This window comes from Sylvia atricapilla, chromosome 2, assembly GCF_009819655.1.
Source record: "Sylvia atricapilla isolate bSylAtr1 chromosome 2, bSylAtr1.pri, whole genome shotgun sequence".
Classification (NCBI taxonomy): Eukaryota; Metazoa; Chordata; class Aves; order Passeriformes; family Sylviidae; genus Sylvia; species Sylvia atricapilla.
The window spans coordinates 5,183,118-5,198,615 of record NC_089141.1 but is presented as its reverse complement, the minus strand read 5'-3'; the positions used below and the strand labels follow the sequence as shown (position 1 = coordinate 5,198,615).

General features: G+C 40.8%; 1 protein-coding gene across 1 annotated transcript in view; it reads right to left on the bottom strand.

Moving 5' to 3' along the window:
• The window catches only part of LOC136373416 (interphotoreceptor matrix proteoglycan 2-like), a 21,948-nt gene extending 20,518 nt beyond the window's left edge, over positions 1–1,430 (bottom strand). The window contains exons 1-2 of the mRNA XM_066338318.1: positions 1,404–1,430; positions 448–561 (exon numbers count right to left, since the gene is read on the bottom strand). Of these exons, the coding sequence (XP_066194415.1) occupies positions 448–561; positions 1,404–1,430 (141 nt within the window). The remainder of the gene's footprint in view (positions 1–447; positions 562–1,403) is intronic.
• Between the last annotated feature and the right edge of the window lie 14,068 nt (positions 1,431–15,498).

Genomic DNA, 15,498 nt, shown 5'->3' with positions numbered 1-15,498 from the left:
ACGAGACAACATCAGCTGTCAAATGTTCACCTTCAAACCTCTTCCAGGCTTGCAAAATACAATCTAGAGGTGAACTTCTTGGTATTCCTCTGTCTGGAGCCTGCGAAGAAAATTCTAAACCCGTACCAAATCTTGCAAATCACTAAGGATGAAACAAGGGGCACTTCACACCCACAAATACAATTTCAGCCAGGCACACAGAAATCAAGCAAGTCGACAGAACACACTCCAGTTGCTGCAAAACCCCAGAGACACTCAGCCACGCCTCGATAAACGAGTGCACGAGCAAACGAGCCTTGCATCACCGGTGTCAATCCTATGTGCCAGCAAACCAAAATCAACACACAGCTCACTGCCAGAGCCCAAAAAGTCCTCAGAGCATCTGACCAAACTCCACCACAAACCATAGAATAGCCTCGACTATTAGGAAGAAAATACAGCAGTCACCTCAGACAGGGAGCCCGTGGTCTCCGCTGCCTGGGCGCTGCTGTTTGGGATGAGGGAAGCAGTGTTGGAGCTCCTGAACTTTGGGGCAATAGGATGAATGCGTCCCCACAAAGTCTGTTTCAAAACCCAGAAAACCTGAGCTTCTAAACTTTGGAGGGAAATGACAGGTTCGAGGAGGGAACATGCTAGGCCATTCAGGAAGGCTGTACCTTCCTAGTGCCTCCAGTGGGGCAGGATGCAGCTGGGAGTTCAGGGTAAAAGGAGGCTGTGTTCTCCAAAACCCTGAGAAAGAAACTCCACAGGCTTATTCCCCAGTGACTCTCTCCCTTTATTCAATGGTGCAGGACTCTGGTGTCTCTTTTGAGAACAATGGCATTTCACAGCGTGATTTTCCACACCACAGTTTCATACTATAAAAAAAATTATACATAATATCATTTAATAATAATAGGAATATATTCATATTGTTACTATGTCCTAATTATGTGCAAAAGGCGTTGTTAAAAGGTATTTTAGTATGCAAATAAAGTGCAATAATGGCCAGTATTACCTATATATGCTAGCATGCAAGTATGATGCTGTACCTACAGTGCTTTTTGTGGTGCCCCCCTTAGAGAGAGGAATGGGAATGGGCTACACAGAGAGCCCTGGAATGGGCTATCCAGAGAAGTGGTCACAGCACCACTTCTGGTTTATTTTTAGGTAGTTCTGTGAGGAAGAATGAGTGGGACTTGATCTTAATATGTTCCTTCCAGCTAAAGATATTCCATGATTCTATCGGTAATTCAAATCAAAGGTCACTCCCTTCTTAGAGCAGCATTGAAAAAAACACAATCACAACTGTTCCAGTTCCAGTGCTGGATGGGACTGGTGTCACCATAAATTAACTAGAAGGTAAGTGTGGTTTTTTGCATGGCTGCCAGGTGTACATTTGGTCTAGCAAACAACTTTTTTACCTGATAGCCTGTGTGCTGCTGCTCCATGGTGGAGAACATGCAGGGAAGGTGAGCAGTAATTGTAACAGAAATGACACCAGAAGCAAACCTGTAAGCATTGACACAACAGCAGGGCAACAGTTTATAGGTATAGTAATATCAAAATCCCCAACTGCTTGTCATTTCAGGCTTACCTGCTTTAATCATCAATGAGGAGAGAAAAATGCATGTTTAAAAGTTAAGTTGTCAGGCTAGAAAGAGTTATGCAGCGGTTTTCTGCTCAAGGTTTTCTAGTGATGTCACTCACAGAAATGTCATAGCTGAGTGAGGGACTAGTCCTGAGTAGTCAGCATTCATTTAGGGCTTTAGAAGCTCAAAACTGCTCAGCAGCTTGCACCAGCACTACATCTGTCTGATGATACTGTAGTAAAGGAGCACTGTCCATCCTTTGACTAACATGACCATTTTTGGCTTGCACCCCTGTACTGTCCAAATCCTGCTTTTGAAATACATAGGATGCACAGCTGACATTCATGAAGCAATATGTAAAATGTTTCTTGGTTCTGTACTTGCAAGTTCTCAAACACCCTTTAAGTAGCTTACAGTTGAGTCTTACTCACAGAGAATCTTCATTGAAATTAAAGCAGGGCTTCCCTAAAGCTCCATTTGTTGGATTTGGATTTGTTGTGGGGTGTTTGGCATAGGGTTTGTGTTTGGTTTTTTTGGGTTTCTTTTTTTTTTTTTGGTGGTAGGTTTTTTTTCTTGATTGGTTTGAAGGGTTTTGTTTGTTTAATTTTTTTAATAGAAGAAAAGGAAGTTGACACATGCTGTGTCTGTATCAACACATAGAATTTTAACTTGAATGCAGGCAAAATGGGAGAGTGTTAGGTAAGACAGCTGATTTCAAGGCATAAAAACAGGAGATGGTAAAGGCAAATGCTTTCTTTTATGGGGAGAAGAGATTTTGGTAACATGTTTTATAGACTATCCAAAATGCTACATCTCTTGGGCTTAGTACACTTCAAGAAGCTGTAGGAAGAAAGGATAATGCCTGCTGAAGTATGGCTGAACATTTTTTATTATTATTTTGCAACATTATTGCAAAGTTAAAATCAGTGAGAATGTAGGAAATGCTCTTCATTTATTGTAGGAGATCTGAGCTTGCAGAAGACAGAAGCTGGATCAGTAAAGACCTGGAAAAGAATTTGAAGCAACTGCTTTTACTTTTAAAGTACTTAGTCCTGAAAACAAAGGTAGTGAGAGCAGTTAGCAGTTTTGAGATTTGCAACAGCATCTCTGCATGGAAGAGAGGGGAGTTAGGTGAAGGATGGAATTGCAGGGAACAAAAAGAGGTGAGTCTTTGAGAGGCAACACTGGTGGCACTTCATCCCTTTCTTACATGTGCTGTGAGACATGTATATCTGAATTTCTTGGGCCCTGTGTGGAACTGGATATTGTCTGAAGAAATTTCCCAGTCCTCTATCATCTTCAGATGGAAAGAACCAATATTGGTTTGTCTGTTCTTCACATAAGGTTTTAACTCGCCAAAACAGATTTCTTCTTTTGCTCTGTAAACCCTTGTTTTAATCCCTAATTCTGGGAATTAGATTTAGACCTGAAATGTGAGGCTTCTGTTCTTTCCAGTGATTTTTTTTCCCACAGGCTTTTAGCTGTGGATACAAGAGATAATTAGGATTTATTGTTCTCTTAAGTGGGTTGTGACAGCAAGATTTCTTGGTTTGCTTGGGTTTTTATGTTGGGGGTGGGTTTTGTGTGTTTTGTTGCGGGTTTTTGGTTGCTGTTGTTATTTTGCTATTGTTATTAATTAGGGGTTTATACATTGCCATACTGAACATGGTGACTGAATTTCAGTTTCTTGCATGAAAATCTGTAGCACCTCACAGAATGATCCAGGCTGACTGCAGGGAGAATTCCTTACAACACATCTTTTCCTCCAGCCATTGCTGGTCACTGTAACTGAGAGGGAAAATGTTGGGGGCCAGTCAAGACTAGAAGCTCAGCTTTGTTTGAATAGGATAAAACTCTCTGCAAGATTATTACTTGTGTGGCCACCAGACACCCACTTTTGTCTGTGCTTTCAGCTGCCTCTCAAAACACACTGATAAATGCTTTCACAGCTGATGGAAATCACACACCCCAGAAAAATAGGTACTGGAAAGCACACATCCCAAAAAGAGGTGCTCAAAGAAAAAGGGAGAAAAATTGGCAATAGGATGTGCTCTTTATGCTCATGCTCAACCCAGTTGTAAAATGGTGAACTTTCTCTGCCTTCTAACAGCATTCACAGGACCAGTCAGTGATGTGCAATTTCCAGTCAGAATTTTTCTGTTGTGGAGTTTTGTAGAAAGTAGAAAATTTTCCTAATCTAATTGTAGTTATATCTTGGACATGTCTCCTCAAAGACTTCAGTAGAGGACTGAGACGCACATATTTACCTCTATAATTAACATTTTTTTCTGCAAAAACTGTAAATACCTTGTTGTTTTCTGGAGATGTATTGAACTAATTGATCGCCTAGTCTTGTAGAGTACCATGGCATATCTTTAAGAAAGTAATAAGAATAAAATAATGGGGTGGGCAGCAGCAAAATTTAGGAAGTTTCTTCTTTCCACTCCTCCCTTCAATGTGGATAATCGTGATACAAATGAATTAAATGAATACTGCATCTCCACTTTTCTCTTGGAAACTGGCTTTTCCTCTCATATTTGACATAGCATTTATTTAAATTTTTCTTGAAAGTTATCATTGAAGTGAAGTCTTCCGTAATAATTTGGGAGAGCAGTCTAGAGGTAACAGTCTAGTCTGTGGCCTGTCCTTAAGACAGTAGGTATTGACTACTTCCCTGAAATTTCCTTCCCTATTCTCCCATACTGGTGCTTTCTTCTAATTAAAATAGTGTGCTCATTCTTTAAAGTGCAGGTGCCTTTTCTAATGCATCTCTAGGGCACAATGTTAACAATAATATAAGATTTTTCACTATAATTATAACTTGTATAGGGATAAAAGTAAATTACTTAGAAAAGCTTGAAAAAAAAATTCTCAGTGAAGTACCAGCCTAGAAATTCCAGCAGAGTGTGCTATAGGTTATCTGCTTAAATATGTTTGAGAGTGAGGGAGTAGAAGCAGTGTTGGAAAGGCAGGTGGGTGTTTCCCTGTGATCCAAAATGTGAAGTTCAGATAGTGAGGCAGAGCCTGCATACATGCCTCAAAAATTTCTCCAATATTATTATTAATTGTTAAACTTCGTAGCTGTGGCATCATTTTATTGATTTGAAACCATCACATTTTATAATTCAGCCTGAAATAATAGAATAGATTGATGTCATCAAGTCATTCACACTTTATTCAAGATTCCCCTGTTTTAGTCTTCTAGACTAAACTGGTGAAGCAGATATGAGGAGTCTCACTTCAGTTACTTTATTGACTCTTTCTTGCTTGTGTTAGTGATTGATTTGCATGGAGCAAGTTTAATTTAATTTAGATGGAAAAAAAAATCTGGCAATAATACCAAAACACTCTTAACACTACTAAATACTTCACTTTCACAAAGATTGATCCATATTTGTCTGCTGCCTGCCTAATAGCCAACAGTGGTCATTCCTGTGTGCTGAACTGGTATGCACCGCATCAAACAGTCTGGATGTAGAAGTCTTTTAGGCATTCTGAACCATGTTTGGGTTTGAGTCTGTTATCTTCCCCTTTTGTCCCAAAGCACAAAAGGTGAAAAGGAAGGAGCATGAGATCTTCTAGAGAGAACTCGTGGAGAAGGAGGGCTCAAGTTAACAAACCTCCCTTTTAAAATCAGGAAGCTGTATATAGCCACAAAAACACACACAAATCCTCACGCCAAAGAAGAAAAGCAAATGGCCACTTTAAATGTGTTCTTTCAGGTGCACTATTGAAAGAAGTCCCCTGTGCTTTGTGAGCAGCCAGGTGTTGCTGGGAAGGCATCAGCTGATTAACCAGCATTCAGGTTGGTTGCATTCCAGCATGCCCTACAGTCTCTCAGTTGCTTAGTCAGATGGCAGTCTATTTTTACAGACTTGCTGGTTTGTTGCCAAATGGGATAAAGGGACTCATCTGACTGACAGGAAAGCTTAAATTTTTCCAAGCCTGTCAGGAAAGCAGTCTTATAGTAAGGGGAAAGCTTGCAATATGCCATTTGCCAAAGACAGGACTGACAGGAGGTAAGACTATTAAATAAATGGATCAGCTTTCTTTACTCAGAAGCTGTGCAGGAATGATAGACCATCTGTTCTGCTGATTGTCCTTAAAGGATAAATGAAAATTGAAAAGAAGTTTGTCCAGGTTTTCTCCTTCATTCTTTCTAATGAGCCCTTGTGCTGCTAGTTCAGCTTGCAATTTTAGTTTCAGACAACTGTTACTCCTTATGCCACTTGACAGCTTGTGGGACCCTGACATTGTGGTTAGTAAGACAAGAGGTGAACCATGGAAATGCAGAGAATTTATAATTTGGAGGAGAGGTAATAAATGTTTGGAGGTTATACAATCTTTCATGAATCTTTATTTGTCCTGCACAATTAGGGGTTGAGGTGTTTCTCTGCTCTGCTTTTCTGTTTGTTATTGGCCAGATTTAATGGCTTTTGTTGGGGTTTAGTTTTGCTCTTTTACTACGATTCATTTATACAGCTTATGTGTGAACCTTCCTGAAGTGCTTAATTGGCCTCTTCAGCACCCAAATGAGGCACTCACATTATCCTCATCTAATCATTAGAGGAGAACAATTAATAGATGGAGGAAAAGGTAGACAGATCAGTATTGTTTGGCCTACCATTAATCTGAGAAAGCTGAGTACTTCTCTTGGTTCTAGAGAAGAGAAGGTAAGTGCTCCAGACTTCCAGATATTTAGTAACTTAGCAGCTTGCTTAGAATAACAAAGAAACCCTATGACAGCTAGGAATGTGGCCCAGAGCAGAGGAAATTGAACATGATTCTGTAAACTAAGGCCAGACATAATTTCAGAATATGACAATGGTGTGTTTATAGCTATATAAAGAACCTGGAAATTGGATACTCTTCTCTGTGTTATTAAAAGGAAGTTAAATTTCCTTTCCTTAGTTTTTTAAGTTTGGATTAGTGGGATTTTTTAGGTTAGCAGCGCTCACTGGATACATCTACTGGGAAAGCATGTCTGTGGGGTCAGGGTGGGAAATCACCCCAGTCATTAAAAAATGTTTCCAAAAGGAGGAAAGGGAAATCTCCACGGACAGTTGTGAACAGGAGTTTTCCATTGGAGGTAGTACAGAGAGAGGGACAGCAAAGGATGGTGGCACTAAATGGGATGGGATGGCAGCACACTGAAGCAGTACAGTGGAAGATGAGTAAGTGCACTCCTGGAGGCAGAGGATGAGTCCTGGCAGAGCTCCCAGGCTTTTGAGGATGATTGATCAGAGAAGGCAGTGTAATTGAAGCTACTGCTTAGGGTAACTCTCTAAATAGTGCTACACTGAATAGCTCTGAGGAGATGTGTTGAGTATAGAAAAGCCAGTGGTGATGGGGCTGGAAGAAAAAATATCTAGCTGATGAGAGAGATCAGATTATACAGGTATTACAAAGAAAGAAATATCAGGCCCAGGCTGGAGATGAGACACACACAAAAAAAATCCTGTGATCAGTATCACAAGTGTGGTATCTTTAGAGAAGAAGAATCCAAGATTATTTTTGACCACTTTGTATTTAAAACCATTACAGAATGTCCGGAAAAAAATCAAAAGTGAAGCTCACATCAGGCACCAGGAGTTGATAAAATATTAATCCAACCTATTTCCTTTGTGAACAGTCTGTGAAATTCACATTTGAGTAGTGTAAGTAGGCACGACATTTGAGGGAAGAAGCCCCCTTGGAATCTAACAGAGTTTAGAATGTGAGTCACTGAGAAAACTCCTAGCAGAATATGCATGCATTAACTTTCAAGAGCTTTGCTCCCTTTGGTGCTGGTTTCCATCTTTGTTTCAGAGAACAAGACAGTGCAAATTTTCTGGCTGGGGTAGCTCCGAGTGTGTACAAAATTATGATTTTTATGTGTATTACACAGATATCCTGATTTTTATGCTAAATAAACCCAGTCTCATGTAAGTGTTTCTGCACCCTGAGGCTCACCTGTATCACAGTAGCCATGTACAGAATGAAAAGCAGAACTGCCCAAAGCAGATGAAGACAGATGGTGATGGCTGAAGCAGTATGTCAGTTTTGTGTGGTCAGCTCAGTCAGGGCTGTAGATGAGGACAAGGATGAAGTCCACATACAGGCTCATGCTAAAAGATAATGCTGTCAGATGCCTTCATTGTGCCATCATATTTCTCTCTTGGAAGTGAAGGGAAGGTGTCCCATTTTAGAAAGCTGAGGATTTCTCAACTCTCAATTTAAGTTTGAGGACTCCAAGTGGAAGTGAGTCCAGAATCTGAGCAAGCCCTCCAGAATCCCTGTGTGCTTTAATGCCTGAGTATTTCTCTTTTTTTGTCCAGTTCTTCTAAGTTCATTGTCAGGTCATAGGAAATTGTTAAATGTCTTTGTATGTAAGATGAAGATGCCTCCAGTTTCAGACAGCTTCACTTATTACAGGTGAATATCAAGACAGACACATTTTGGTCCTTATTTTCAATTATTAGCTCATGATAATAACAACATTGGAGCATAACAATTTGATCAAGGAAAGGCAATTGTATATAAGAGGGCACAAAGTATTGTTTAAAGTTGAGACATCTGAAATAGTACATGAGAAAATCAGCTGCCATTCAGTGTGCAACTCCTTCAAGTCCCACTTTATGACAGGAGAAAATGAAAGATTATACTAGATTATACCCATAATATAAGAAATGTAGCTAAGAAGTGGGAGACAGTTGAGAAAATTAAAGGAGCAAAAAATCAGGAGCTAAAAGAGAAACTGGGGTGGGAAAACCAAAGAAATAGATAATAAAGCCTTAGCACACACTCCTATCTTCTCTGAGTGTTTTCTGGTACATTGAAATCTGGTGCAGTAGTTGTGTGCCATTTAAAAAAAAAATCTGCATTTGATATTTTATTTTCCTTATTTATGTATTCCCCCTCCACACTTGGAGACTGAGCTAAAAGAGTTAACAAGGCATAACAGGGTAGCTCCACAGGCTGATTCTTGCTTGGACAGTGAAGAAGCTGATTTTGATTGCAAAGTTAGAGGCAGTTTTTCTCGTATAGTACTGCAAATGTAAATTACTAGCACCTAGGTGTGAACTCTGAGTTTAGGCTCACCCAGAAGAATACTGGCACTGCATCCATGGTTATGATGATGTGTGCTCCAACACGGACCACAAGGCTTCTAAGAGCTCACTGCAGGGGTCTTTGCCATGTGCAGATGCACTGATCAGGAATTCTTGGTGGATTTTCAGAGCATTTCTCTAGGTTTTGGAAAGCATGGTCCCAGAGGAGCTGCAAATTGTGGGAAGCCACTGGTAACTTAGACTCTGTGAACTGGACGCCTTACCAACCCTCTTTGGATCTTTGCCCTGGTTTTAGACAGCATCCAATAAAAGATCTGGTTTGCCTTGCAAATGTCACTGCACTCTGGTTTGAGTTGGTTTCGTGGTGATGACAGCAAGTGCCTGGTACCTCCTGTCCTTCTGGTTTACCTTTTGTTTAGAGCAGCACAAGGTTATGGTTTGTGTTCCATCTCAAAGTCCATTTCAAAACAAACTTTGTCCCTTTATCACTTTTCTAGGGCTCCACCTAGTTCCAGCCAGCTTGTAACTGTATTTAAACGTGTCAAATGGTTGTTTTTTGTTTCTGGGTTTGTATTTATTTTGTTGTTGTGTTTCTCCTGGAAAACTTGCTGGGGCAGTACACCAGCTGACAGAGAGCCTTAAAGAAGCCATTTGTTTCGATGAGAGACAAGAAACTTGTCAGGACTATCTGAAAGCAAAGCTCAAATTAGGCAGTCTTTCCTTCTGTCTGTGCCACAAATACATAGAAGAAGCTGAAGGACAAAGGCCGTGGATTGAAATCTTACATGGACAAGAGTCAAGAAAATCCTAAACTGGGCTGTCTTTCTAGCTGGCCATGCAGACGTGGCAGGCATCTGGGCCCGTGCACTTTCTGGTCCTTGAAACTCTTGAGTAACTTTTCATGCATTGCACTTAATTTTTAGGAGAGTACCCCTTGAAACTTGCACATTCATTCACCCAGGAATTCCACTGGGGTTCAGCAGCTGTATAATTAATGGCATGCAAGAGCTGGAAGGAAGGAGTCATTACAGAGACCAAGGTGCTTAAACTAGAGCCTGGTAACTTTGAAGTAATGCAGACTGTTCTCTGTTGTACAGAGCTACTTTTGGCTCCAAATATTTGGTGACTAATAAAGCACTGATGCTTTATTTTAATATGTGTGTATTCCTCAGAGCAAGGATAAAAGCCCAAGGATACCTGGAGAAGTTTAGCAGATGCATGAAAATGTTCCTTGGGAAGCCAGACACAGGTGGCCAGACCAGGGAGCTGGTGTGACTGGAGTATGAAAAGATATAATTACATTTGTAAGATGGTGTTTCTGGCAGATCTCAATCCTTCTGAGTTATTTCTAGCTTTGTCTTACTTGGCGTGCATTAATTATCCTGATAAAACAGGCAAAGGAGAAAGAATAAAAGTCTCTGGTTTGCATTGTCATGCCATTGATCAGTAGTGTTTAGAGTGTTCATGGGGTAATGAAATAGGAACACTTATTGGGGTTTTTTCATTAAGAGGCTACAAAAACAACAGGTGCAGATTTGCCAAGGAAACTTAAGAGATTTCTCTGATGCGATTTGTGCTCCTGGTCCTTACAGGATGTGAAAGTAGCTGCATTCAGCCTTAGCCAAAAACACACTACTTGCTCTAGGATAAAAATAGACCTTTAAAGAAGGCAAGAAAATTATCTTCTGACTATCCCAGTTTCAAATTTTTCAGAGAAGCTCCCGTATGTCACTAAAAAGATTAGATATATTAAACAGCCAGTAATTTCTGCTATATAAATATATAAAGCCATTTCCACATTTCCAAGTAATAAATTTTCAGGAAATTCAGAGGACATTTATGTACCTCTTGGTATTAATTTAAAAACTGATAGTAACTGATAGATACTGCCTGTTTCCTACAATACTACTGATATTTCGTTTAGAAAAAAAAAATCTTTCTAACTCGTAGGGAGAAACTGGAGCATGAGAGAGCAAATTTATAAACAAACCAGGTAACTCAAACGTGGATGGTAAAAATGAAGAAAAATAACCTTGAATTAAAAAGCATAATGTTCAAAAGAACTCAGAGAGGTATGGGAGCTGAGTACTTCTGGCTTTCTTGTTATGGGTGATATGAGAGCTGCTAAATGTGAAGTATTGTAAAGTAGCACTGCTATAGCAGCAATGATTTAAGAAGCTGAATACAGCTTTTAGAAAAAGAGAATAGTGTTACACCTACTGCCTTGAGGGGTTGTAATGGAGGAAAGGAGCAGATAAGGTTTTGGGTTGAAAGCCATAAATCATCCTGTTTTCTAATAAAGGGAATAAAATATTCTAATTTCTGGTATTGGGTATTATTTGGCATTCAGCTCTCCTCACTTCTCAGGTAAATAGACTGGTTATACTGAGGCAAGAGAAGAGTGTTCTACCCCTCTTTGATCTGTCTACTGAGAAAGCCAACAAGATTTCCAGTTATAGTGGTGGATTTTATGTGTGTGAGATATAAACACTTGTTTATTTTCCATACAGTAATAAATCACCAGATGGTAAAGGTTTTTATCCATGCTGCTCTAGCTGGATTTGTACTGGTAAATTGGAGGTGAAAGGTACCATATGCTACTGTTAATCCTCAAAGTATTCATTACTCCTAAAATAATTTTCAACACCTTTTAGTGTTGACGTCTCCCTTTCATGCTTATTTCTTTAAGTCCATACGTATTTATGTGGGTAATGTTCAGTCAGATGAAGTGTAACGAAGAGTATATGGGGTTTTAGGTGAGTGTTCCTGAGATTCAGTGCCAACCAGAAAATCAGCTGCCTTGGGACAGTGATTTGGTGGCTTATGTGAAATGAGCTGGTCATATCATTGCAGTCTCCAGTAGATGTGGACTGTCACCAGCAGCCTCAGCAGAGAGGTAAACTGTGATAACTTGGGAAGTGATATGAGTTTGGGCGGATAAGAGCTAATTATTGCTACCAGAAAGTGTTTTACTGTGAGCAATGGTGATTACTGTCACTGCTGGCAAGGATCTACGAGACTGGGATGAGACTGTTCTGAGGTTCTGGGAGCAGAGCTTATTGAAGATACAGTTAAAGATTGGACCTGGGTGACTGCTTGGGTAGATGGCAGTTTTGGAGGGAGGTGTGAAGGAAAAGACTAATGTTGAAGGAGTTTACCTAGATCATAATTTTTCAAGACTGGGTGATGCTCAGCCAATCTTCTGCAGAAAGCACCCTGACTACAACACACTGCCTCTAGAAACACCTTGCAGCAGATTTCTCAGTAATGTGTTAATATCTGTATTAACAGGTTGCTTTTTAAAAGTGATAGGCATAATATTTCCAGCATGATTTAAAGGGATAATTTCAAAGCAAGTAAGATGTCAAATCTTATGCTGACAGTTGGAATAGGACTGCATTTATTCATTCTTCCTTTAAGAAGCAAAGGCTGTATCAGGAATTGATGTCTTCTGCAGAGGAGCCAGTCATGAAACCACTTTCCAGAATAAGCTATAAGGTGAACTGTCAGACCCTGAAACCAGAGAACCCTTTTGTCTTTGTGGTTCTGTCTGCTCAGGAGACACTGGAAAATGTCTTTGTGGCAGCTGCAGTGTTTCCACCCCTGACAGGGAGCAGTTCCCAGCACCCTTCCAGCCTGAGCCATTTGGAGAACCAGCACAGTACTGTGTGTACCCACCAAAGCCAGGGCACCCCTTTTTGGCCAAACTGAACTGAACTGCCCTGTCATCACTGGGGAGTGAGCTTGGCCTCCCTACCCACAGGAAGGTGTGGATAGGGACCTTGCTGAGAGGACACCTGCTGCCAGTGCAGGTGAAATGACATGGGTGAGGTGGGCTGCCCCATGGGATGATCCTTTCCAGGCCAGCAATTGCCAGCTGCAGCCAGACCCGCTTCTCCAGAGCTCACTTGTGATCAAGGCAGCAGATCAGCACTGATCAAACCACCACTTGTGTGTTCTCTGAGCTCCACTAGTCTGGCAGCAACCTGAGCATTTTTATAGTCCATACAGAATAGCTTACCCAAGAGGGCACTTCACTGAACTTCACTGAACCTCTGTCTGTGCTACCCTGCAAAGGATCTTCATCTCCAGACCATTGCCCTGAACCCAAGCTAAGCTGGGAGTCTTCCCTCTTAGTATGACATCAACTGTTTGTGGTCTGCATATTTTATAGCAACTTTACTGAGCTGACACTTGCTTGGTAGGCAGTGGTTGCTTTGTGGTTGCTTTCTTGCTGATGCTCAGAAGAACCCTGTTTTTCCATATGGTATGAGATTTCCATATGGCAAATGAGATTCAATCAGTTGGAATCAACCAAAAAACCATTTAACTAGAGTAGGCTGATATCAGACCTTTGTCCTGCCCTTGGAAAGACCCTATAAACACAGATGGATGAGACTTCTTTCTGTTTCTACAGTTTCACATAGACTTGTATCTGAGCTGTTGTTGCTGACTCAGACTATAGCTAAGTTTTGTCTTTTGTCTGTTTTTCTTTTGCTCCTTCCTCCCAGCCACAAAAGCACTCCCAAGTGGGATCCAATTGATATGGATGTGGAGCAGTTAGTATTGCTGTTGCTAGAGGGCTGGGCTGCATCTTTAATTTGAACCAAGTTTTGATTAGGCCTTTCCAAGCTGAAGCTCTTTGATACTAACTAGAGGGAAGAAAGCTTGAGTGGCAGGGTTTTGAGGCAAGCACATGTCCTGAAAGGATCAAATAATCCCAGGTGTGTGAGACAGCTGATGGTCTTAGAAAATGCAGCCAAAGACAGAGAAAGTAATGGCATTTTGCTCTACCAGTTCTGTTTTTCAACATTAATTTTATGTGGGATTTTGCATGATCTTTCAGTTAAAGCTGGATAAATACTTCTGATTTTCAAATTTGGTTCCTGAATGACTGATCTTTGCTAAATTTGAGATTTCCCATTTCTCAGAGCAGAATGGGGACAGGGCACAACGATTGTGTGTCAGGAGGCTTGGTTAGCTAGAGGTCAAGAAATGGTTTAAGAAATGTTCATGAGAGGTTCACACAAGTGCTGGAGAATTCTCATCGTTGGTTTTCTATATTACAGGGCTGAACAGCTCTCTTATTTTTTGTTGTCTTGTAGAGCTTTTTCCCCATGATCAAGTTTCTTATGTTATAAAATCCCCTGACTTTGCACATAAGTAATTAAAAGAGTGGGAAGTTTCATTAAGTGCTTATGAAACACACTGGTCATCACTAATCAGGTTTTTATATCATGACAAGGGGTGCTGCAGTGCTCCATCTGGAGAGGAGCAGTGGATAGTTTACAAGTTTGTTCCCAGGCAGCTGAGAGTACTTGATGCAAGACAGTTTTTGAATAGGTGCTGAGCAATGAAGATGCAGAATCTACTGAGTCATGCACATCCCTCACTAATATTTCAGAAGTAAAATTTTCCATGTAACCTCCAAGGATAAATGCACACAGCATACTTAATCCTTCCTCCCTGCTCATCTCTGGGTGTGGAAGCATCAGGCTGCAGAGAGGCTGATTGGGCACAATGCTCAGAGTTCTGCCCTCCCCTTTGCAAAGCAATATTAAGGATAATTACATAAAAGCAGCTTATTGACTTGAAGATTTATCAAATCATAACAGTTATTGGGTGTTTCTCCTTTTCCTTATGTAGGAAAAAACCTTTAAAATATAACCTGTTTGTTTACTTTGTTTTTCCTGACATGACTTTATTCCATCTTTCCAGGCTAAATGATCTCTTTTTAGAGACTGGTTTGGCCTGCTTGCAGACTGTGGACTGGTCTTCTGCTTTGAACACCTTCCCAGCAGCTCCTATTTCCTTTCTTTTCTTGGCTGATAAGTGAAAAGCTCTCACGTGCTTTGCTCTTTGAAAAATGTCCCACGGTGTCATCGATGTTCTTAGAGATAACCCCAAAGCATTTACCACCAACCTTCCTCTCAAGTCACATACCTTCTGCTTTTGTTAGCTTGCTGTTGCATTAGGCATGTCCCATTGGGAGCTATCTGCATAATGCTGAAGGGTTAAGTCTCCTGTAAGGTCAATATCTGTGTTTATGAGGCTCCCATTCACATTTCCTGCCAGCCTTGGGAGGACATTCCAGTGTGGGATGATTTTTGAAACTTGATGGGGTTTTTTTAACAGATAGGGACGTGCTGACTTTATAAATGTTGCTGTGGTGGGAAGAAGAGCAAAGTGAGACCTCCATATGGAAGAGGTGTTAGACCATGCTGCCTTCCCACCATGGCTGTGGGTTTGCATGCCTAAGGGGAGGCAGGTCAAAAGCAAACACTAAAATAAGTGTGAGAAGGTTTTGCTGATTTTTGTTGTTGTTTCTGGTTGTCTTGATTTAATCTTTAATCAGAACTTTAAATAATAAATAATTAAGGACAAAGAAGGAGGGGAGGAAGCTGTGCAGCAGTCTCTGATTTACTGTACAAAGTATTCTTTTGGATCAAAACATTCTGATCTTTCCACATGAAACTAGGGATGGGAAGAAAAGCCACTGCCTTACTGAGCAGATGATGGGATCTACAAACAGTTAACTGCAGTCAGTTGCCTGTGGGTCAGAGTAGGAGACAAGTCCTGGGCCACTGCTGGAAGTGTTTTGTATCCCCCTCCCTTTCTGAGACAAGAGATCATATAATCACTGTGTAATCCTCTTTAGGTGAGGCTGAGTGAATTTCCTGGTAGCTGTCTCCTGTGAATAGATGGAAATCTTTCATACTCTGGATTGCTTGTAAGCTCACCTCTGAGAATCTACCTCTTCACTCACTCTCTTTTATCCAGCCACATGCCTGCGCCACTACATAAAGCCTTGGTGTATAGCCATATCTTCATTGTCCCCATTGTCATTTCTGTTCCAGCTATGTCAGCCTTTCCACAAA